Below are 21,918 nucleotides of genomic sequence, written 5' to 3'. Positions count from 1 at the left end.
TAGGAGTCAGGGGAAGCAGTGTGGAGATACGTTAAAAATCTGAAAAACCCCACCAAAACCTCAACCTAGCAGCGGAGCAAAGGTGAAAAAAGGCTGATTATTTACTGTCTTGTTCAACATCATAAGTAAGGAGCATCATAACTAACTAGGAGATGGCAGATTCAAGGACTCTGAGAGTGAGTAGTTCATTTGTGGAACTCCCTGTCACAGGACGTGTTATGTTAAAAATGTGCATGAAATCCATTGAAAAAAAATTGATGAATACAAAGACACCACCAGAAGTCCTTGAATATGAAGTCCCACCGCTTTTTCCAGAAGTCTTTGAGTCATAAACATGCTGGGAATGCATCACTAGACACTTTTTTTGTACTCTTCTCATGATGTCCAGTATTTTTTGCTGTCAGAAGGAGAATATTAGTCTAGGTGGACTTTGGATTAACAAGTATTATAGGTCTTATGCTTTTTATTAAGAATAGAAGGCAGGATGCAATTTATCCCTTAGTTGTCAAACGGGACTACAAAGTGTTGTGGTGTTTGTTCTCCTCTTACTTTTTCATCCCTAATCCAATCCAGTGAAGCATGGTAGATGTTTCTTATATTTTGTTGCCAACTGTTTTAGGAAGTTCATACAAAAGCTTCTCTCATCAAGAAAATTTATGTGAGGGTTCCTGAGTCCTTGCAGCAGTACGTTGAAGCACAGAGACATTGTTAAATCAGATCCAAACTGGTGGATTCAGTACAACAAGGGTGAACTCTCAGGAATGGCTTTCAAACACTAATCAATGTCATAAAGCATAAATCTATATTTATGTATCTCCAGACATTATCTTTACCATGGCAAATTTTCTGTGGAGGCAGCAATCAAATGGTCAGAAAGCCTTAGTTTGCTTGTAGGAAAATCCATGTCTGGGTTTTCACACTGTAGATATAATTAATTACACCCATGTTGTAAACATTTTGTGTTTCTTGAATAGAAGTCTGTATTGAAAATATTAACCACTGGTCTGTGGAAACTGAAAAGTTGCAAGGGAAAGGAAACCAATTTTCTCAGTGGGTACTGAACAGCTGAATGGTTGGAACTGTGTTTGGGAAGCACTAAAATTGCTATAAGCCATCTGAAAAGTGCTAGTGGATTTAAAATCCTGAGGGAAAGGTGAAAACTCGCTGGTGTCACAAAGTGCCTTAAATAGAATATCTGCAGTTTGAGTGATCAAAATTAACCCCTTTACCCTTGCACATATGTGGTGTTCTAAACCAATGCTTAGATAAATATCACAGCTGATGTAACAAATACCTGAAAGTGCAGGTAATAAATACAAGAAAAAACCTGTCTCAATTATTCAAGTAACTGCTGCTAGTTAATTAGCATGCTCATAGTGCTTGGGCCAACCACGTTTTGCAGTTTCCTTTCAATACAGTTTTTTTTCCAACTTTTCTTTTTAATCCCATTGCACACAGTGATGCAATAGTGCCCAAACAATTGAATGAATTCATTGTGAAGAACTAATTTTTGATTCAGAGATGATAGTCAATATTGCATTGCAAATTGGGCACTATTGGGGTTTACTTGTGCAAAAAGAATTCATTCCTCAACAAACATGGCATTCTGTCAACTACTAATTGCACACAAAGAATTTTAAACAAAACCAGGTAACATATGTATGTAACATGCCTGTGTGATTAAATGTGTGCCATACTGTAATTTGTATAATATTAAAGGTAAGAGACATCTGAAACAGTAAGAAACCAGAGGATGGCAATTTTTATTTTCTATTAGGTTTTTTTCAGCTGTACTCATGCTTGGATGTTGTTTTCGTAGTTTTTGAGGGGGTTTTGTTTTTGCTTTTCAAAGAATGCCTGAAAAATGAGTAACATTTTTTCCTAATTTTCAACTGAACCTCCCACGCTGTGATTTATGGCCATTGCTCCTTGTTCTGTGTTATGACACTACCTACCCAGAACTTGGCTGTCATCTCTGTAACTGCTGTGCAGGCAGAGACCAGTCTCTGGCCTCTGTTTTGCCAGGACAAATAAGCCCAGCACCCTCAGTCTCACCATTTAGGCCCTGTGCTCTTGACACAGAGTATCCCAGCACCTTCTGCTGAAACTCCTGTCGATTCTCCACACTGCTCTTGGATTGGGGGAGCCAAAACTGGGCATAGCATAACAAGCCCCATCTATCTAAGTTTGTCCAACTTCACTGCCAGGTCCCTGATGGATGCTCTGCTCCATCACCGCCCTTTTCCTTGCCAAACTGGTACACAGAGATGTCTGGGAGCTTGTTGTGCCCATTCAAATCAGTGTAAAACAGGGTTTGAGAACTTCAGCCTTTTTCTCATCATAATCTTTAGGTCACCATCCTGGCTATTGGCAAAGCCATATTTTTCTGTTGTACTTGGCTTTGGAGACATTGGCTTCTGTGCAGGACACAGCAGAGGCAGAAACTTCATCCCTCTATTACCACATAGATAGAGGCATGACTAGAAAAAAGGAGAGTATGACAGGTTTTACCATGAATAACTTCTGTGCCCTGGGGACTGTAAATAGCTGGTATAAATCAATGCAAATTGGCTATTACTAATCTTGCCAGTAATGAAGTGAGAATGAATGGAGTACAAAGATGAACTTCACATATCGTTAGCACCAATCTGCCTTGCTGCATTTATGGGCAAGGCTCTACCTAGGAGGTCAGCTGGCAAAACTTACAGGTTTTTCTTTTGAAAATTATGGTTAAAAAATGCATTTGTGCTGCACAGAAATTTGTCTCTCAAATATCAAGTCCATTTGGGGGTTTTACAGCTATGAAAACTTGAAAACAATTGTTTCATAATTTCTCAAGCAGTCAGCAGCAAGTACTTTTATTACAGTGCTTTAGCATCACAGTATATAATTTAATATGTTTATTACAAGTGTGTCATATAAAACACTGAAGTGTACCATTTCAGAGCAAAAGTTCACTTTCAGTTTAGCTCTCCAACAGAAAACTGAATGATCTGCAACACAGAAGAAAAAACCAAGACTGTTGCTGTTACCCCATAATGGCAGAAAATTAACATGAATGAGGATAATGACCATATATTCTTGTATATTCTGCAAGAACATTTCTTTTAAAGCAGACACTACAAAACTTATGAATCAAGTTTTCCACTAGGATTGGAAATCAGTTTGAATCTCCATAAATATTGGCTTTTGTGTAATTTTTAAAAATTTATAATACATTATCAGTGATTAAATGCCTCTGATAGGAGCACAGTGACCTCTTTGGTTTGTCTTGTGTTGTTTTCCTCTCTGCACAAGGAGAATAAGTGAAATATGAAATTGAAACAAGTTCCTGAGTGATGGACACCACTGAAATGAAAAGATGGGAGCAGAGTGTTACAAAAATCTTGTCAGTCATCCTTCTCGAGTCTCTGAATTTGAAGGTTATGCTCTGGTTTTTTAAAATATATTGAAAAAATGAAGATTTTGATGTATTGGCCATCAGAAAACTGCTAAAGTATGTAGAAAATCGATGTATTTAAAACTTAAAGGAGCAGTTCTCTCCTGCTTGGATCTTTCAGAGAGAAGAGCCAATACAGTGTAAGAGCAGCTGTTCAGCAACACCTATTATTTGCTTACATTTCATTACTAACATGAGGCACCCCATTGTTAAAATGAGAGTTAGGAATTGGCTCTCCTGATTTGCTTCCTAGCATTCCATAATTTTGCTGAGGATATGATCTCATCCAGCTCTCCACACCACCTAAGAATCTGGACTAGTTGATGAGCATGTTAATTTTCCTTCTAATGAAGAACCAAATGTCACTAAAGGGTTTAAAGATAACCTTCAGTTTAATTTCTAAAGAAAGCTATAGATATTCTTTTCTTAGGACTAATGGGTGGTTGACAGTATCTTCAGCAATGTCATTTCTATATTTTTTATTTTTTCTTGACGTATTAGGGTCCCAATCTTGCATTCCTGGCACCCAAAACTCCCCATGAATGGATCCAAACATGGAAGCATTCCAGTGCAATGCATGAGAGACCCTGTAACATGACAGAGTAGAGGACATGCAGAAGAATGTTGAAATAATAAATTAACACTACATCAGATGTTTAGAAAGGAACTCTGCTAACAAAGTGCTAGACCCACTTGTCATCCATCTGTTCCTAAGGCACAAACAGGAATTCTCAACCTAGCAAAGGTACTGCTGGCAGCCAATGGCTATTTCTTGTTCATTTATTGTTTACTAAAATGAATGTGCTAACACCAAAAAAGCCTGGCTTTGCAGAGGCACAGACCGGTTGTATATTTCTTTCTAACAGCATGTATGATGCTATCAGAAGGCTGATGACTGAGATGTGAGATCCAGCAATCAGAGATTGCAGCAAGTAATTTTGTTAATATTTTTGCACTGACTTAATTAGAAATGAGGGGTTTTTTTAATGATTTAGTTAAACTGATGCAACATCCTGTAATGGATATAGCCTTGCAGATGTAGAGATGTTCTTAGTATGTAAGTAATCATAGTAAATTATAATAATATATCCTATATTAGCAAATTAAATAAAGCATCTTAATCAATTGCATCATGATCTGATTCAAAATTCCCTTTCTACTTTCCCATTTTGCCATATGTTATATATCAGACAAAAAGTATTTTCCTGTAAAAAATAAGCCACGCTTACTACAGCTATGCATGGACACTGTGCATTTCTCTGTGTGGGAAAAGTGACCAAAATAGTTATTTCTGAATAAACTATCCATAATAGCTCCCTGTGTGGATATTCTAGTCTGGAAAAGTCATGGGTCAAATAAGTCATTGCAGAATAGCTGATCCTGCAATAGCAATTCCAGTCCACTTTCCAGTGTAGAAAAGTCCTTAGTCAACAGCTCCAAACTCCCTTTCTGCCAGAAGATTTTTCTCTTTAGAGAATAATATAAATTTGTTATATTCAATTCTTTAAGGCCCAAATTGTGCACTGAACTCCCTTTGGGAACAGTACATGAGATCAGTCAGGGAGAACTTTATATTACAGGAGTTTGTATTCATGTGCACAGACTCCATGGTTTTATTACACAGACATTTCATTAACACCTTCATGTGGCTGCGAGCTGTACACACCTCTGGCTGTGGGACATCTGGGTGATTCTTCTGTTCCAGTACCTCCTAGATCCCTAAACCAGCAGGCAGAAAGTTGTCTGGAGAAGATCCATCAAGCCAAACCCAAGGTCTTTGGTGGCTGTGCTGGCCAGCAGCAGTGGGACAAGGAGAAAACAGGGCAAAATGTCATCCCTTCCTCCATGCCCAAATACAGGGCATGGGTCACAGCAGTGACATCCAGCTAAGGCTTTTGAGTTTACTCTGAGAACAGAGAAAAGAGGGGTCCATAAGAATGCAGGGAGACTTTGAAAAATGTTTGAATGGGCTAAAACTGTATCCTGAAAAAGCAGCACAGAGTCTTCACCGAAGGCCGACCAGCAATCTCATTGCATCCAGAGCTGCTTGTGCAACAGTTTGGTAAGACATGTTTTGGGCTGTATTCAAGTTTATAGTTTATATTTGAATCATGGTTTTTCTCTTCTCCTCTTAAAAAAAAAAGAAAAAAAGAAAAAAAAGAACAAACCAAGATAAGACATCTATGCTATTTTTTTATTTGATGACTTTTTACTGAGCCTTAAGACCTTCAAAAGCAAAGGTTGCCATTTATTGAAAATTCCATCACAGTGCCCCTGGCATTTTTGTGCTGTGAACCAATTAACATTAGTAGCTTAATTAAAATCACCAAATGCATTTTAAAGAATGACATAAGGTTGATTTTAATCTAGACTTCCAAAAATGACGTAGAATGTTAATCAACTGCCCCACCCATTATTTATAAGGCCCACAGTACTCAGTGTCAGAACTCCTACATCATCCTCTGACTTCATTTTCCCCAGGGATTACTAAATAGTTAATAACAACTGTCTAAAGTCCACCCCAAGTTTTACCTGTTGGCATAAATCTGGGGTCATGACACCACTAGTGTAACATTCCCATAAATGCAGAAGATTTAGGTTCAAGTAGTTTTAATGTACGGCAGGTGGCATTTTTGTGTTTAAAGAGTAAAATCACACCTGTGTGTTCATGCTTTCTAGGATTTTGCCAACAAAAGGAAAACAGAAGTTAAGACATTTTACTTTTTGAAAGCCAGAAGAAAAGGTGCAGCTGTTTTCAAGACTGCTATTTTCAAGCTGTCATATGACCATGGAATAGAAGTCATTCTTGCTTTCCAGTTTTATTTTAGTACAAATATCTTCCATTTGTTTGTTTCAACATATTTTCCCTTCAACACATTTTTTTAATCAGATTTTTTCCTAATTGGCTAGAGGAGTGTCCTATCTTAGTATGACACCAGTTCAGGAGAGAGGGAGGAATAGTGACTAAGTTAGTATTGGGCAAGCTCAAACTTCTCAGCATGCAAAAATTATGTGTTCAAATGTTCAGTTCTACAGTGCTGCCTGTTTGTAGCTTAATTACTATGAGTGCATGTGGAATTCATGCTCAATTGCAAAAAAGTAATCTTTTATTTAATTTACTTTGTGTTTCTTTGTCTCAAATACCTATTTTGCCCTCCCGCCAGAAATACTTTACTACGCCTAAAAGCATTACAAAATGCAGATCTGAAAATTGACAGAGGTTAGATGAAAGGTACTTTTCCTTTTAAGAATGGTCTGTAGAGTTTATTTCTGGCTGAAAGATAAAACACTGAAAGAAGGTACAGTAACAAAACCCCACTTCCTCTTAAAGTGATTTGACTCACCACAGAATAAATATTTTGCAGGTGTTTCTCACTCTGGACTTGGGTAGACTGCACACATGCCTTAGTTCTGGGTTGTTCTTTTTAACCACCCGTGTTGTTTGGAAGGTGATAACCCATTTGAAGTTGTGAGCTGTTAGCAGTGACTGATGTTTCATCTCCTATTTCTCTGGGCTTTGCTCATTAGAAAAAAGATGAGTAACTTTTCGTGTAATTGGTAGGTGATAGATGGGGCTCCTGTTTCATCGTAGTGTTAAATTTAGCAGTTTCTGAGTGGTAACACTTTCTGTGGCACCTGTGGTGCCATCTACTGCACAGCTTGGTAGAGGCAGGACATGAGAACTGCATCCCTCCACTGCTGCTTTCACTTCCTTCTTCCCATCTTAACATTTCATAATGGCTCCCCATTTGCTTTCCTAGTAATTTTCCTTCTTATACATATTAAAAAATGTATATAAATACATATTAGAGTATATATTTATACACATTTATCTATAAATGTATATATACATATTTCTATAATTTTTAAACACATGCAGTCAGTATTTGGAATTTAATTTTGGTGGGCTTTTTGACAAGCAGATTTTGAAAAGGGAAAATAAATAAAGAAAGAGGAATCTAGGAAAATAACCTGCTAGTTCATTTATTGATTGTAGTTCATTTACTTATCATATTCTGGATACAAATTTATCTGGTTAGATATATTCACATATATGTGTGCAGTATTCACTTTGAAGAATGGAAATTTTTGTTATTGTTATTTGTTTTCTTAACTCAGATATAAACACTAAGTATTTTAGTTTAGTTTTTTTATGATTGCTGTTTGATGCTATGAAGTAGAACTAAGTCATTAAATTGGCTGCTCCTAAGTTGATGTATTTAGTTTTGTTTGCAATCTGTTGCTGGGGGCATGGTATAATTTTGGCAGTTCCATATCAACAAAAATCTGTTGATTTTGATGTCAAGTTGTTGGAAAGAGCTACAGAGATTTTACATAAATATTTCCGGAGTGATCTTAAAGATACCTAAAGATGAAAGACCTGAAAGTTTCAGTTTATTCATTCCCCTTTCTTTGGCTTCTCTCTGTTAATTGAAGCACCTTGTGCTCATATCATCATAGCCTGAGGTTTTCCTTGAATAAATCAATGCATGAATTTTTTAATTACCTAGCCAGGCTGGATTTAGACTGCTCACTCATATGAGTACCAAAGAAGAAAGGTTCAGTGGCAGTAGCTAATGGAGCAACATTTTGAAAACTACATCATCTAACTTGCTAACAAGTCTAAGCATCGCAGTGTTTGAAATGCTGCTGGCTGTGACTTGGATTGAGAACAGCTTCCAACACTGCTGACTGCTGTGCATAAAACATGATGTTATCAACAGTGGGTTTTGAAAACTTTTCTCTAGAAAGGACAAACTTTAAGATATTTATATCCTAAGCAACATCTAACGCTCTCAGAGAGACCTCTATGAGGAATCAATTATGATGACATAGTTAGGAGTTGAAAATACCGCTCGCTATACAATAACTGCAAAGGTAAGAGAAGTTTAAGTTTTTAATAATTGGGGTTTTTTTGCCATAGAGCGGATGGTGCAGGAGCCCTGATGTCTGCACACAAAAATACTGCAGAACCAGAGCGTGCCAAGGAGTACCAGGGGGGCTGCTCCTCTGGCCTGCACCAGGATTCCCAGGAGTGCTCCATTTTCTCTTTGTAATCACCATGAATTTAAACATTCTGAAGTGAAAGACTGGATTTTTTGTAGGAAAGGCCGAACACCTCAAGATGAAATGCACCAAAATACTCATAATGTGCTGGGTTTCTTCCCAAATTCACTATCTCTGTCTGTGTCGCCCATTCTGCAGCGCTGCCCTCTGGCCAGGGATGCCACGTGAATAACAGCCATCCCAGTTCAGCCATAAACCCTACAAAATTTAGCGTTCTTTTCTTTAGTTTTAGCTTCTCTGGAAACCAGTGATTCATGGCTCTTAGAATCGGGGTTTATTGTTCGTTCAGAACACAAGACTTTAACAGCATATTCAGAAAGGTTTGACAACATGTCACAAGACTGTCGTAAAGTTTCAGAATGCTGAAGGCAAATGATAAAAAATAGCATTAAATCTTTAATTTCAGTAGAAGTTGAACTCCACTTTGGGGAAGGAGCTGGATGTTTCAACAGCTACACTGGAGTTCCATTTCCCCCAGCTTCCCGCCAGCCAGGAACAGACATTTGAGATTACGGGAAGAGGAAAATGGCCAGACGAGAAAAGTACTGATCAGCTGTTTGGCCACATTCTAGCCAGCCTGGCTGGATTCATTCCAGAAACCTGGGTGCTGTGGAGTTTGTGGTCAGACATCGGCTCCGTGGATGGGCCTGAGGGTCAGCGTCCAGTGCAGGCCATGGCCCGAGCGGGGGGGCGGGGCCATCACCTGTCTGTCAGCAAGGGCAGGAAAAGCCATTGGTCAGTGAGAAAAAGGCGGGAAAAGGCCTCAGGGCGTCAAACCCCTTGGTCAGCCAGGACAGGGAAAGCCCTCATCGGGTAAGAACAGGTGGGAAAAGGCCTCAGTTGGTCAGCCAGGACAGGGAAAGCCCTCATCGGGTAAGAGCAGCTGGGAAAAGGCCTCAGTTGGTCAGTCAGGACAGGGAAAGCCCTCATCGGGTAAGAGCAGCTGGGAAAAGGCCTCAGTTGGTCAGCCAGGATAGGGAAAGCCCTCATCAGGTAAGAACAGGTGGGAAAAGGCCTCAGCTGGACAGCTGGGAGAGGACCTCAGCTGGTCACAAAGGGCGGGAAAAACCCTTGATCATTCTGGAAGGGTGGGCAAAGTTCTCAGTCAATTAGGAAGAGTGGGAGAATGCCTTGGTTGGTCAGGAAGAGCAGGTACAGCCCTTAGCTGGTCTGGAAGGGTGGGAGAAGCCCTCAGCTGGTCAGTCAGGAAGGGCAGGAAAATCTTGACTTTGGTTTCTGGAGAAAATGTCTGCCTTTTCTCTCTGACCTGTGGTTTGAGCTCAGATCATGAGTTTTACATCCAGCACACAGAAGAGCCATTTCTAATGTCTGTGGTAACCTCTTTTGTCTCTTTTTAACAGGGCTTCTTCCCTATCCAGAGAAGCTGGACTGACTTGCACCAGCCTTCATGGAGGAGCACGATCTGTGTTCCACTGAAATGCCAGCTGGGAACAAGGCCAGCTTCAGGGAAACAAGTCAGTCTGGTCAGGAGAGCCACGTCCCCAGGTAAAAAATGTGAAAAATAGCACCTGCACTCTTTCTGTGATAATGCTTAAGTAGGTAGAACACCATTGCACCTAATAGGCTCATGCTAAAGCAAAAACATAATCCAATACAAAAACAAACGGGCTGTCAGATTGTGAACAGCATCTTCATTCCCTCAGACCTCTCCAAAAAGTCTGTGGCTACAGACAGAAATACAGAAAATTGTGACAAAACAAGCATACTGAATTACATCAACAAAAAAAACTTCGTCAATTTTTAAAGAGTCTTTCTGTATACAGTGAATCAGCCTCAGCAGCTAGAACAGTCTGGGAGCATCATAAAGGTATTTTAAAAAGAAAATGATATTAACATTATTATTTGGAGAGTTCTTGGTCTCTGGCTCATGACCTCAGCAATGCACAGGTCTAAGTTTTGGAGTGTGTTGGTTTATTGCATTGCAGATTTTTATTTGTAACTGTTCTTTTGTGTGTCTTGTTACCTTGCTAAAGGTGCTATAATATGAATCTTTTATGCTACTTATGTTGAAGATCTGTTCTCCTTCTATATAGAAACAAGTATCCACTCTGCTGCAACCTGTTTGCTGACTGGCAAACCCCGTGAGCTGTGCAGCACCTTCCCTTTATCTGCTCAGATGTCATTGTCAGCTAAACCACAGTGAATTTTAAGTAGGCATACTTGGCCAGTGTCATATGTTTGCTTATTAAAATTCAGATAATCTCTGCAAAAAGACAGAATATCAGCAGGGGGTACATGGAGACTTCCTGTCCTCTTCCTCCTGTTTTGCATTTTACATATTACATTTCCAATTTCTGTTAGCTAGCAACGGGGGAAATCGGGATTGGAACAGAAACCTGGATTTGCAAATTCTGCAGCAAACTTTGAAGTACATCTGGAATATTAAGATAGTTATAGTGGACAGAATCAAATGAATAAGTCAAATATTTATGAGTATCAAAGCAATGACATGATTTAGAATTCTTACCTATCTGTTCTTTCATCCATCTGCCCATACAGATTTTTTATTGTCTTCAACACTAATTTTTCTTATGGTGGAGCTTTAAATTACTCTAAAAAAATTATAGCTTTATTTCAGCAAAGTGGAGAGAGTGTGGAAGCTGAGCTATAAAATGGAAGAAACATATTCAGCTGATTGAAGGGAGCTTTAGTGACAGTTCATTATTGTTTAAGGATTGATTTTAAAAATCATTCTTGCTGATTTGAGATAATTCATTTTGTGTGGCATGTACTGGTATTGACTCATCTTTTCCCTGTATATTACTTAATGACAGAATTGGTACTTTGGACTTTGCTGATAAAACTTTGAGCTAAAATAAGTTCCATGAATTCTTTAATTCCTTCCTAGACTTAGGATAGTGTAGAGTACACTTCCAATTTTAAGGACAGCTGAAATGCTGGAGTCAGATTGCTTATGAAAATAAAAAGCATCTGTCATAACACTCAAACTAGCCTGGAGTTTTGCTGTAAGGGATCTGCTGCAAGGCTACTTTGTCTTTTTAGGTGAAAGATACAGATTTTATTCTTTTCATGGTGCATCTGTTGAGAATAAGCCTTCATGTAATTAAAATCCTTAACAGTTTGTTCAGGGCAGCAGATCAAAAGGTTAATGTGCAATGGTACAACAGGAAGTATTTGTACTCTTGAACACTTTTTAAATTTATAGCATTTAAAAACAACTTTGCCAAAATCATGGCCAAAGCCAATATTACCTCATTTATAGTAAAACATTAATCATTAGTCACAGACCAGCCAGTTGGTCTTAAAGTTCAGCTGGTGAAAAATTTGATGGTTGTAGGATTGAATAGAAATATACTTTAAATCGTGTCCTCTAGTCGTGCATCTGGAATGGAAAGGCAGAGGTTTTAGGGAAACTGAGCAAAACAAAATTAATAAACAAAAGTGTTCCTCCACACTTAATGAAACAAATATATGCTGTAAACAGTTTTGGCTTACATGGTTTTTTTAAGAGTGGGGATAGTTGAATAAAGTAGAACTGGAATTTATCATATGATCTGTGTCATTAATTGTCTTTGTTTCAGTTCTGAGGTTCTTGAAGCAATAGAAAATGTTATCCAAGGTGTACTTCAAAGCTTGGCCCAAAAAAAAGCACCTGTTCTCACAGTGGCTAACAGAACAGATTGGAGGAATATAGAGTAAGTAGTAAATATTTAAAAGTCCTGCCTTCTATTAATATAAATGTCACAAATATGAATTTGATTATGTAACTTCTGGAAAAGTTAATCATACATAATCATTCTATAAGCAGTAGAATCAATAAATAATTTTAAAAAGTAATGGACAAATAAAAAGTAATGCTTAGTAACCACTCTGAACAGGCATCATGTATTAAGAAATAGCAGACCATAGCATAAAGGGAAATGTAAAACTACTGTAATAGGGATTGGAAAGGAAAGGGAGGTCCCATAAACAATCCTTTTCTGGAAGCAGTAGAAACCAGAAATGACAGGTTGTGTTAGAGTGAAAAAACCTGTTCTAGGCTAGAAGAAATTACTGGCAATTCTGTCCTCCAAACCCTTTGAGTGCTTCCTCTTTTCTTTTTTCCTGCTTTTCCTCACGGTATCTTACTTCTTCAAATGATCGTGATAAACTTATCCTTTTATTCTTCAGAGAAGATGCATCTCATCTCTCTCTGTTGTGTTTCTTACCTATGTGTTGTGTGCTGAGTTCATCACCAGCAAAATGAAGTTTCCAGTATGTTTTCTAAATTTCAGATCTTATGCCAGCTTATCTAGACAGGATCAGAAAAAAAGAAACCTGTCCTCTTTTACATCACACTCTGTGATTTGTAAAAGTTTCTTGTGCAACAGTATTTTTCCAAGGAGCTCATTTAAACTGAAAATCCCCAAACCTGAGAGATTAGCTAATTTAAATTAATTAAGCAAAAGAGTAAAGGGAGACACAAATCTATCTCTGGCCTTGTAAAAGCTCTGGACATCAATGGGTTACAGGATATTCAGATTGATAAGATTGCAGAGGTGCTTGTAAGTGGACACATTACAAATGTTTATGGTTGAGGAAGCACAGCAAACTTTCCAGGCGTAACACTTTGGTGGAATACTCATTTAATGAGAACAATAAATTTCTGCCAATCAAAAAACCTGAGGGGCCTGAAGGTAATCAGTTAACTGAAAGGCTTGTAGGTTCCAGGGAATTTAATGGTTTGTGTCTGGATAGTTTGACAAAAATGTTTCACTCAGATGTCTGTAAAATTAAAATACTCTAACAAAGTTTTGCAATTTTTGGCAGTCTTTGGGGAAATGGCATTCCATGCTAGAAAAACAAATGTGAGCTGTTAGTTACATATGGGGGAAAATGTTCAAATTAAAAACATGCTAGAAAAACAAATGTGAGCTGTTAGTTACCATCTGAACACATATGGGGGAAAATGTTCAAATTAAAACGACTTAAGATCACAGTATGTTAAAAATAAGAGTCATCAATCACATTTAAAAGAGCAGAACCATTATTTCTGGTGGAAAAGTGCAATCTCAGATATGTGTTACAGAATACTATTCTGCTGGAGTAAGCAGCGTCCTGGGAAGGATTGGAGCGATCCAGGTTTAACTTGAGCAATTCAGGGGAGTCTTGATTACAGTTTTCCTCCTTTTTGGTTACAGTGTTGGGAGCAGGCAACAGAGAAGCACAAATAACCTTAAAATGTTGCAGTACAAAGGCAATAAAGTTACTTTAAAGCTGGCCGGCAGATGCTGCATTGGGCTGTCCCTGTAGATTTGTGCAGCGGGTGTGCTCTGCCACCCAAAGGATGCGTGGAGCAAAACCTTGGACGAACGGATTAGGAAACATGATGTGGTTTGAGATAAAATTATAGCCATTAAACCACCAGTACTTTTTAAAAGTACATGCAAAACTTTGAAATGAAAAAGAATGCTTTAAAGATAGGACTGCCATAGCATAAGGCACCAATATAATTTTAAGTAAAATAATGAAATGTCCTTAAGAAAATGAGGGCACTGATCCTTCTGGTGAAATGTTCACCTTCACATGTGAAATGGTGAAGCATGAAATAGGGGAGCTCATTTAGGTTAAGTAACTGTTTAGAGAGCAGGATGGACTGTATTTTTGTTTCCCACACTTTAACAGAATACAATTAAGTTATTCTGATAATAATTTAAGGGCATAAATTGGATAATATTATTGTATTCTGAAATAGTAACACTTTTCCATACAGTCTACATCAGAAAGTCATTTTTGTCAGACTGGATTTTTATTTTAATAATGATTCACATTTGTTCTTCTCATTTATTCCTTTGTTTTCATACTAAGTAATAACTGATGCTGATATATTAACAGTTCTAAACATGTATAAAATGCTTTTATTGTCTGTACTTTTGTCTGCAAACTTATCCCCTTTATGCTTTAATTCAGTCTTGAAGCATCTTCTTGAGAAACTCTTTCCTGTCTTTTTCCTTTGGCTATTCCAACCCCACCCAAGTTGATGGTTTCTGTGCTGAGTCTGAAAACAGCACTGGTGCATTTGATTATAGGAAAGGGGTTTCTGAGTCTGAGTTACCTTGCAGAGAACAATTTATATGTACTCAGGGAGTTTGCAGTTTACTTTATTTGTTTGCAATGTGTCAGATTTAAAGATTCTGTAGGTCTGCAGATGATACCACGGTGCACTACAAAACAGATAAGAAGTGACTGCCCTCAATCAGCAAAAAGATTTGGTAAGTTAAAAAAAAGTCCAAAGCACAGTTTTTGGGCTTTTTTTTCCCCCTTAGTTCCCAACTTCATTAAAAACATCCAAAAATTAAAATATTATGCACTGCAGTTTGGAAGTGTGTGGCTGATATAACCTGATACTATGATCAGCCTTTCAGCTTTTCTCTTCTTTCCTCTATTAAATTATAGTGAGTGACAGTGAAATTAATACAATATTCTTAGAGTTTCTTCCTTCCCTTAATGGATATCAACTAAAACCATATTCAGAAGGTCTTGATATAAAAACATCCCCCCTGTTCAAAAATCTGACCATGAAAGGAATCTTGGAATACAGACAATAAGCTCATTTCTTTTTCTAACTCAGTCATTTCATTTCTTGGCCTGGACATTAGAGCATACATTCCCTCACTTAACTCCCTCATATTTTTTCTCATTATGCTAGAAATTAATGAGTCTATTGATTAGTACAGTTTCTCTGTATTTTGATATTAAAATACATTTCAAAATTTTATTTATGGGACAAAAACCATACAAAAGTATGGTTTAATATAAAGACAAATGATTGTATATGCCTTTCTGAAAACGGATAGAATATTTTGTGAAATGTATTTTTTTTCAGCTCTGATGCTCAAAATATTATCTATGATCTACAAGATGGTGCAGAGCAACACTTACGCAACTAAAAGGTAACAGGCTCCATTTCTGCCATTTCAAATAAAGCTGTGTTTTAAGTATGTTTTTGTGAAAATCAACCTATAGGATGTAAACCTGTTGGATTCATGTACATGGAATGCTTTAGGTTTATCTGGTTAACCATGCTCTTTATAAAATTCTCGTGAATTCTCATGCAGCTGTTTCAGTATTTTAATTGCAAATACAATATTTTGTCTTGATAGAGATATATATTATTCAGATACTCTACTGTTTGGTAGCCAAAGTGTTGTGGACCAAATAATCAATGACATTTCCTGCATGCTTAAGATTCCTCGGAGAAGTCTACATGTAGTAAGTGGCTTCTTATCAATGTTTTTTGTCATTATTTCCAGATCTTATTAAACTGAAAGGGGAAATATCACAAAAAGTTATCAGCCGGAATTAAATAGTTAAAATAAAAAGTCTCATTGGTGCTAATGAAACCTGGTTATGGTTTATTGTGCCACTCAAAAGGTTTCTGTTGTCACAGAAAATTCATAGACTTTGCTGTTTTCCAAAGGGTTTGGGACAAAGTAGCAGCTAAAATCACAGGGGTTGTTATCATCTAGTGAAGGCAGTGCTTAAACTTCAGAGTTCAAGACACCTGTTGAGCAGTTTGACCTCAAATGAATTGCTAACTTGGGGGTTAAGTGAAAACTTAAAGTGTATCGGAAGTGTAACAACCTGTCAAATTTACTTGTATCTTGTCTGACAAGGGTTCCCTCGTATCTAAAATGATTTATTGTAAGTAAGGCTTTATGTCCATGAGGACAAAACATTGCTTAGTTTTTAAAAGGCTGATGGCAGTGAATCACTGCTTAGTACCAGTCAAAATTCTTTTCAGAGATTTCTTGCTTTGTCTGTGCAATATAGTAACTTCCCATTTACTCTATACAACTTACTGTTTTTTCCAGCTGTCTACAACTAAAGGTTTTGTTGCTGGTAATTTAAGTTACACTGAGGAGGATGGTACAAAAGTGAATTGTACCTGCAGTGCAACAGTATGTATTGTAAACCACAAACAGCGATCCACAGCATCTGCCTGTACAAGATATCCTGCACTCCTTGTAGCTCAGGTTACAGTGTACAATTATCACAAACCTCTGCTTGTGGCAAATTGAGGCATTACAACCTGGGTGAATAAAACAGACGAAAATATTGCTTAACTGTATTGTAATTCTGAAGCTTAGCTCTAGACTCACCAGGAATAAATCTTTGGATGTGGGTTTTAGCACTACCTTCTGCCATGGCAGCCTTGCAGGGGAAGGTGTATATATTATACATCTTAGGCTTTATATTTCAGTGTTCTGTCAAATGAGTGCTCTTGAACCAAAGAATCCTGGCCACTCTGAACATACAGCAGTCCTGTCTCAATAGATTGAATTCTAGCAGAGTGAGAAAACAAGTCAAGAGTGATTTAAGGAGATGAGATTCAACTGGCCTAGTCCTGAAAGATTTTCTACAGCAGTACAGAGTATGAAAGCAGGAATAGAACTCAGACTTGCTGACTACTGTCATAATTTTCTGAAAAATGTGTCCACTGTAAGCCTTATTTGGTCCTTTCAATATTGAAAGGTAACCTTATCTGCCCATTACACCTTGTTTGTAAGCATAAAGTCCCCTGTTACTGATCTCCATATTTTTATTTGCTGAGTGGTTCCACCTTGGCACTGGGGGTGATTTACAGTCAGAAGTTAAAACAGACCACACACTTCCATATATACATTCTCTTTGACCAAGTTCTTCCCCCAGTTCCTGTTTTCTCATCCATATGCTTGCCAGATTGAGTCAATCCTAACTGGAGATGTAAAGTAAATATTACCATATCTTCAAGTTGTTGCTTGAAAATACTCATAAAATCAGGTTATAGTTTAGTAAAAGAAAAGATTTAATGGTCTTCTGAAAAGAATGTTTAAATGTTTTAAGTCTGTATTAAATTTGCAATCTTCACACCAAGCAGACTTTTTTTCTGGCTAAGACAGATAAAACATTCATCAGGATATCATTATCTCCATCATGTCCACATGATGAACAATTTTCTGCAACAGTGGCACAAACACTTTCAAAAAGCATCTTGTTATGACAAGAGGACTCCTAGACCCCTACACCATAGTGCATATGAACGGTTGAATACACTTGTAAAGAGGTGAAAATGTCAGAACTGATCTTGCATATGGAGGAGGAATGGGTGTTTCAGGATAAAATCGTGTCCTTCATTACCTAATGTTGTTATTTTAAAATATATCATTTTCTCTATTTAAAATGATTAATCTCATTTTTGTTGTTTTAGGCAGTCACTGTGCCATCTAATGTTCAAGGAATTAAAAGTATCCTTTGAGCAAGAACTCTAATCGTAGACAGAAAAAAATAAAGTAAAAACAAGAAATATTCCAAGTTAAACAATGTTCTGGTAATTTTTGCTTTCCTTGTTGGCTCTGAAATTGAGTCATGATCACTGCTCTTGGCTCCAGAACAGATATTTTAGAGCAGTTGGTTTTAATTGATTGGTGTGATGGATCATTTTACATGCAGCTAGCCTTAACACAAAAGATTTAACCTCACATGCCAAATTTATATTAATTGTAGAAAAAGATGCAACTTTTCAGAGACTCCTGGATGATGACTTCTTCAATAAAGTGTCCCCATGTATCATGATCACGGTATGCATCTTGCATTTCATATCCTCCAGCTACACCCAATTTAAGGAATACTTTAGCATTGTAGAGCTGCTCAAACTTGGGCAAAAGGCCACAATAAAATTAATATGAAACATATTTAACAATAATTTTAAAAATTTAATTAGTCTCATAGAAATACAAAACACACATTCTAAAGACTTATTTCCCCCAAACACCTCCTTAGAGCTTGGTAGCTTATCAGCTTCCTGTGCTGCTGCAAAGCTGCTGCTCAGTCTCAGAAAAGTTCAGCTGTTGAGTGACCTTTTATCCTTCAGGACCTGAGATTTTGCAAACCCAAATGAAACAGAATTTGGTTGATTTTGGATTGTACTGAAAGAGCTACGGAGCCTGGGGAATTAACAGGAATGTGTAAATGAAATATGCATACAATGAGGGAAAAACATTTCCCCATTCCTAAGAGAGATAAGCACTCCTACTCTGCCACAAATGGTCCAGCTTCAGTCAGTCATAGCAAGAACTTGTTTTATATTGTTCCATTTGTGACATAAATATTGTTTTAAGATAAAAAAGTGGTCTTCTTACACCAGCCTATGCAGACACCAGGGTACATCTATACATCGGCTCCCAGGCCTCATAAATTAACCCCTTGAACAGAGGAATGTCTGATGCTTCTGCAGTGCCCATAATGCAGAACACCTGCCCAGCTGCTCCCAGCCTGGCCCTCCCTCTGCACAAAGCCAAAATAGGAGCATAGACCTTTCCCTGCAAACAGCTGCTGGACAAACGTTTCTGCCAGCATTTTGTTTGTTTGCTTGCTTTTAAATGGCAAATGTAAACACATATGTAGCCAGATGTTGTTTCACTTAATTTAAAACCATCTGCTTTTCTTTTTTTTCTTTAGGGAAGAGGCATACCAGATCTTAATACACGACTTTTGGTCAGGAAGCTGTGGGATTCTTTTCAAATTCCTGTTTTCACCCTTATGGATGCAGATCCACATGGTAAATCTGTAGAGGTTCAAAGGCATAAAAGGAAAGCAAAATTCATTCAGAATGCCCTTTCTCACTCTTACGGGAAGGTTCTGAGAGTTCAGAAATCCAACACAATCAGAAGGTGATGGAAGGTGATGTAGCTACATTGATCCCACCTGAAATTAGGAAGATTACTGCAAAGTGAGAAGCAGCTGCTCAAAGCAATAGTATTAAGAGATATGAATTACACAGGATAGAGAAAGACATTTTTAGTATTAGATGTTGGACAACGTGTAAAAGAGCTGATTATGCTTGGGTTTAAATTGACTACGCACAGATAGTGTGAAACATTTAAAAATATGAAGGTGACATACTGAGATTCTGATTATTTTGACATAATCTAAAATATATATGTAAACCATAAGAACCTCACTAATCTTAAAGCCATAACTGTTGTGCCATAAAACTGAATTTTTAAACAGTCTCCTTAAACGTGCCCATTGTGCAGACAAACAGACACTTGACTTTTGCTATTCTGCAACCCAGGTGTAGAAATAATGTGCGTCTACAAATATGGATCTGTGGTGAGTATATTTTTTCCCCTTCAAATACGTTGTTTTGTAGCCCAGCCTGGAAGCTGGAATGCATGAAATGCTACAGCCTTTGCCAGAATGGGCACTGCCTTTTAACATTTTGTTTCAACACAAAGAGGTGACTTATAGGCCTTGTGTGTCTGCAGAAACAGCTTCATCCTGCAACAAAAAGAAACTGGATAGCATTGCCAGCTGCTTCCTTTAACTATATTTCAGTTTTTCTCTGCTGCATAGGTGGTTTTCAGACAGTCCAAATAGAAAAGGGTTACCATTTAACTTTGTTTTCTGCCTTAGAAATGAAGGAGGAGGACTTAACTGTGAGATGGGTGATTCACCACAAAATCATGTTATGTTGGTAAAGATTCTGTTCTGGAGAATTTGCTTAGGGATACTTGTGTTAGTGTGGAACATTATGGAAGAAGAAGCAAGAGGGACAAGAAAGTGTTATCATGTTACATGGCTACAGACAAGGTATGGAAACACAATAGGAAGGCAGGCAGATAGAGGTGAAGGCAGAGGGCAGGAGCAGATGGATGAATTGTTCAGTAGAGAAATGGAAAAAGATCATCCCAAGTTAAACTAAAGCTCACTGGATATTATAGCTGACCTTTCTTATTTTAGTCCATGTCCTTTGAGGCCCATCATCTCACCGTTCCCTCTATCAAGTGGCTTGGTCTCCTTCCATCTGATCTCAAGAGGTGAGTTATTTCCCCAAAAGAAACAGGAGTATCATTCTGCTTCATAGACAGGACATGCAGTCTGACTTACTGCACAAAAATCCATTTAAATCCATTATTCTTTTCATGCATTATTTTGGCTTAATATAAAGAAATAAGTTGTACAAATATATTTTTAAGTGTGTGAGAAAATTTAAGAATTTTATTTTTTTTTGTAGATTAAACATATGCAAAGATGCCCTGATTCCATTTACAAAGCAAGATGAAAATAAGTTAGCAAGTATTCAAAAGAGACCTTACATTGCTTGTCAGCCACTGTGGAAAAAAGAGGTATGTATAAACCTGCTCTTTTCTATTTCTTACTCCCCAGAGGACAAATCCTTTGTCTGACAACCTCTTAGGATAGCAGAACCAGTCAGATTTTGTAGCCCTAAAAGAAGGCAAGATTGAGAAAGCCCATGCCCTGGGATGTCTCTGAACCACTTCATAGTTCCACATGCATGTACAATGAGTGGATGGATTTTCCTTACTTAACTTCCTACACGTTAATTTTTCCTCTTTTTTTTTTTTTTCTCTCTTTTAGCTGGAAATTATGGCAGCATCTAAACTGAAGGCTGAAATTCAAGTTTTAACTTCTCTCTCATCAGATTACCTGTCCAGAGTCTATTTACCAAACAAACTGCAGTTTGGTGGATGGCTATGAATGTTGGTCTGCAAATGAAATGTTTTTCTATATATTGATTTATTTTGGCTGCACTTAAGAAAAAAAAGTGCAGAGACAAAGGAGTATGTGTCAGTTTCTTGTTCAGTTTCTTTATCAGTTTCTTTATCACTGTAGCTAGAGTATAATTTTCTCTTTTTTTTTTTTTGTTCAAATCATAAGAGTAATTATGATTTTTGCAGAATAGTCCTGCTTCCATTCTGTGGTTTCTGCTGTGAAACAGTGCCAAATGCAGTGGTACACACAGAAAGGATAATGAAATATGTTCTTTCTGGCCAGAAAAAGGTAATGTTCAAAAATGTATCCAGGAATTGCTTTGCCTTCTCTCTTAAAGCACAAGATGATGCTTTTTATTTTTGAAGGGAGTGAAAGACTTTGTTAAGGATTTATTGCCCATGCCTCATTTTGGAATTTTTTTTAGGTACAGCATTGTGGGGTTTTGTAAATTTAGACCTAAAAGCCAGAAATAATTCCTTACTGCATATCTCAAGCAGCTATAAATCTTTCAGCAATCAAATTACTATTTGTCTTCAATGAACAAATAAGAAAGCAGATGTTACTGATAAAGAATTTAATAAACAATCCTGTTAGCAATGCACATTATAACAGAATCCCTTGTTCATTTTATTTATTTAGTTGGCTCTAAAACACTAAAGAGAAGCAGAAAACTGGTGATTAAAATGTACAATAATTTTAATGCGAGGGAGCCAGATTGACTGCATAGAAAATACTTCCAAAATTGATCTCTAAAGTCATTAGCATGGATATTACAGACGATATTTTCAGTAGGGTTTTTTAATGGCTGTTTCATCAGTATGAAATTCGAATGAAATGTCCTTTTTATTTACTGTACAGTGGCAGAGTTACAACTGCGTAGTGATGGCTGGTGT

At 37.4% G+C, this 21,918-nt stretch overlaps 1 protein-coding gene across 3 annotated transcripts in view; it reads left to right on the top strand.

The window, feature by feature from the left end:
* SPO11 (SPO11, initiator of meiotic double stranded breaks) overlaps nt 1-21,639 on the top strand; it is a 219,238-nt gene extending 197,599 nt beyond the window's left edge. For 2 of the 3 annotated variants that reach the window (XM_017734788.1, XM_017734792.1), the window contains 12 exons: nt 9,868-10,012; nt 12,070-12,183; nt 14,651-14,739; nt 15,354-15,420; nt 15,631-15,739; nt 17,718-17,754; nt 17,978-18,087; nt 18,968-19,067; nt 19,584-19,621; nt 20,252-20,328; nt 20,526-20,637; nt 20,891-21,639. In XM_017734788.1, coding sequence (XP_017590277.1) covers nt 9,915-10,012; nt 12,070-12,183; nt 14,651-14,739; nt 15,354-15,420; nt 15,631-15,739; nt 17,718-17,754; nt 17,978-18,087; nt 18,968-19,067; nt 19,584-19,621; nt 20,252-20,328; nt 20,526-20,637; nt 20,891-21,010 — 1,071 coding nt within the window. In that variant the 5' untranslated portion in view covers nt 9,868-9,914 and the 3' untranslated portion in view covers nt 21,011-21,639. Of the gene's footprint in view, nt 1-9,867; nt 10,013-12,069; nt 12,184-14,650; nt 14,740-15,353; nt 15,421-15,630; nt 15,740-16,341; nt 16,429-17,717; nt 17,755-17,977; nt 18,088-18,967; nt 19,068-19,583; nt 19,622-20,251; nt 20,329-20,525; nt 20,638-20,890 lie in introns of all 3 variants that reach the window. The other variant, XM_017734800.1, reaches the window with a different exon arrangement.
* The last annotated feature ends 279 nt before the right edge of the window (nt 21,640-21,918 follow it).

Source organism: Corvus brachyrhynchos, unplaced genomic scaffold (assembly GCF_000691975.1).
Source record: "Corvus brachyrhynchos isolate BGI_N302 unplaced genomic scaffold, ASM69197v1 scaffold10, whole genome shotgun sequence".
In the NCBI taxonomy this organism is placed as follows: Eukaryota; Metazoa; Chordata; class Aves; order Passeriformes; family Corvidae; genus Corvus; species Corvus brachyrhynchos.
This window is presented reverse-complemented; position numbering and strand designations above follow the sequence as displayed.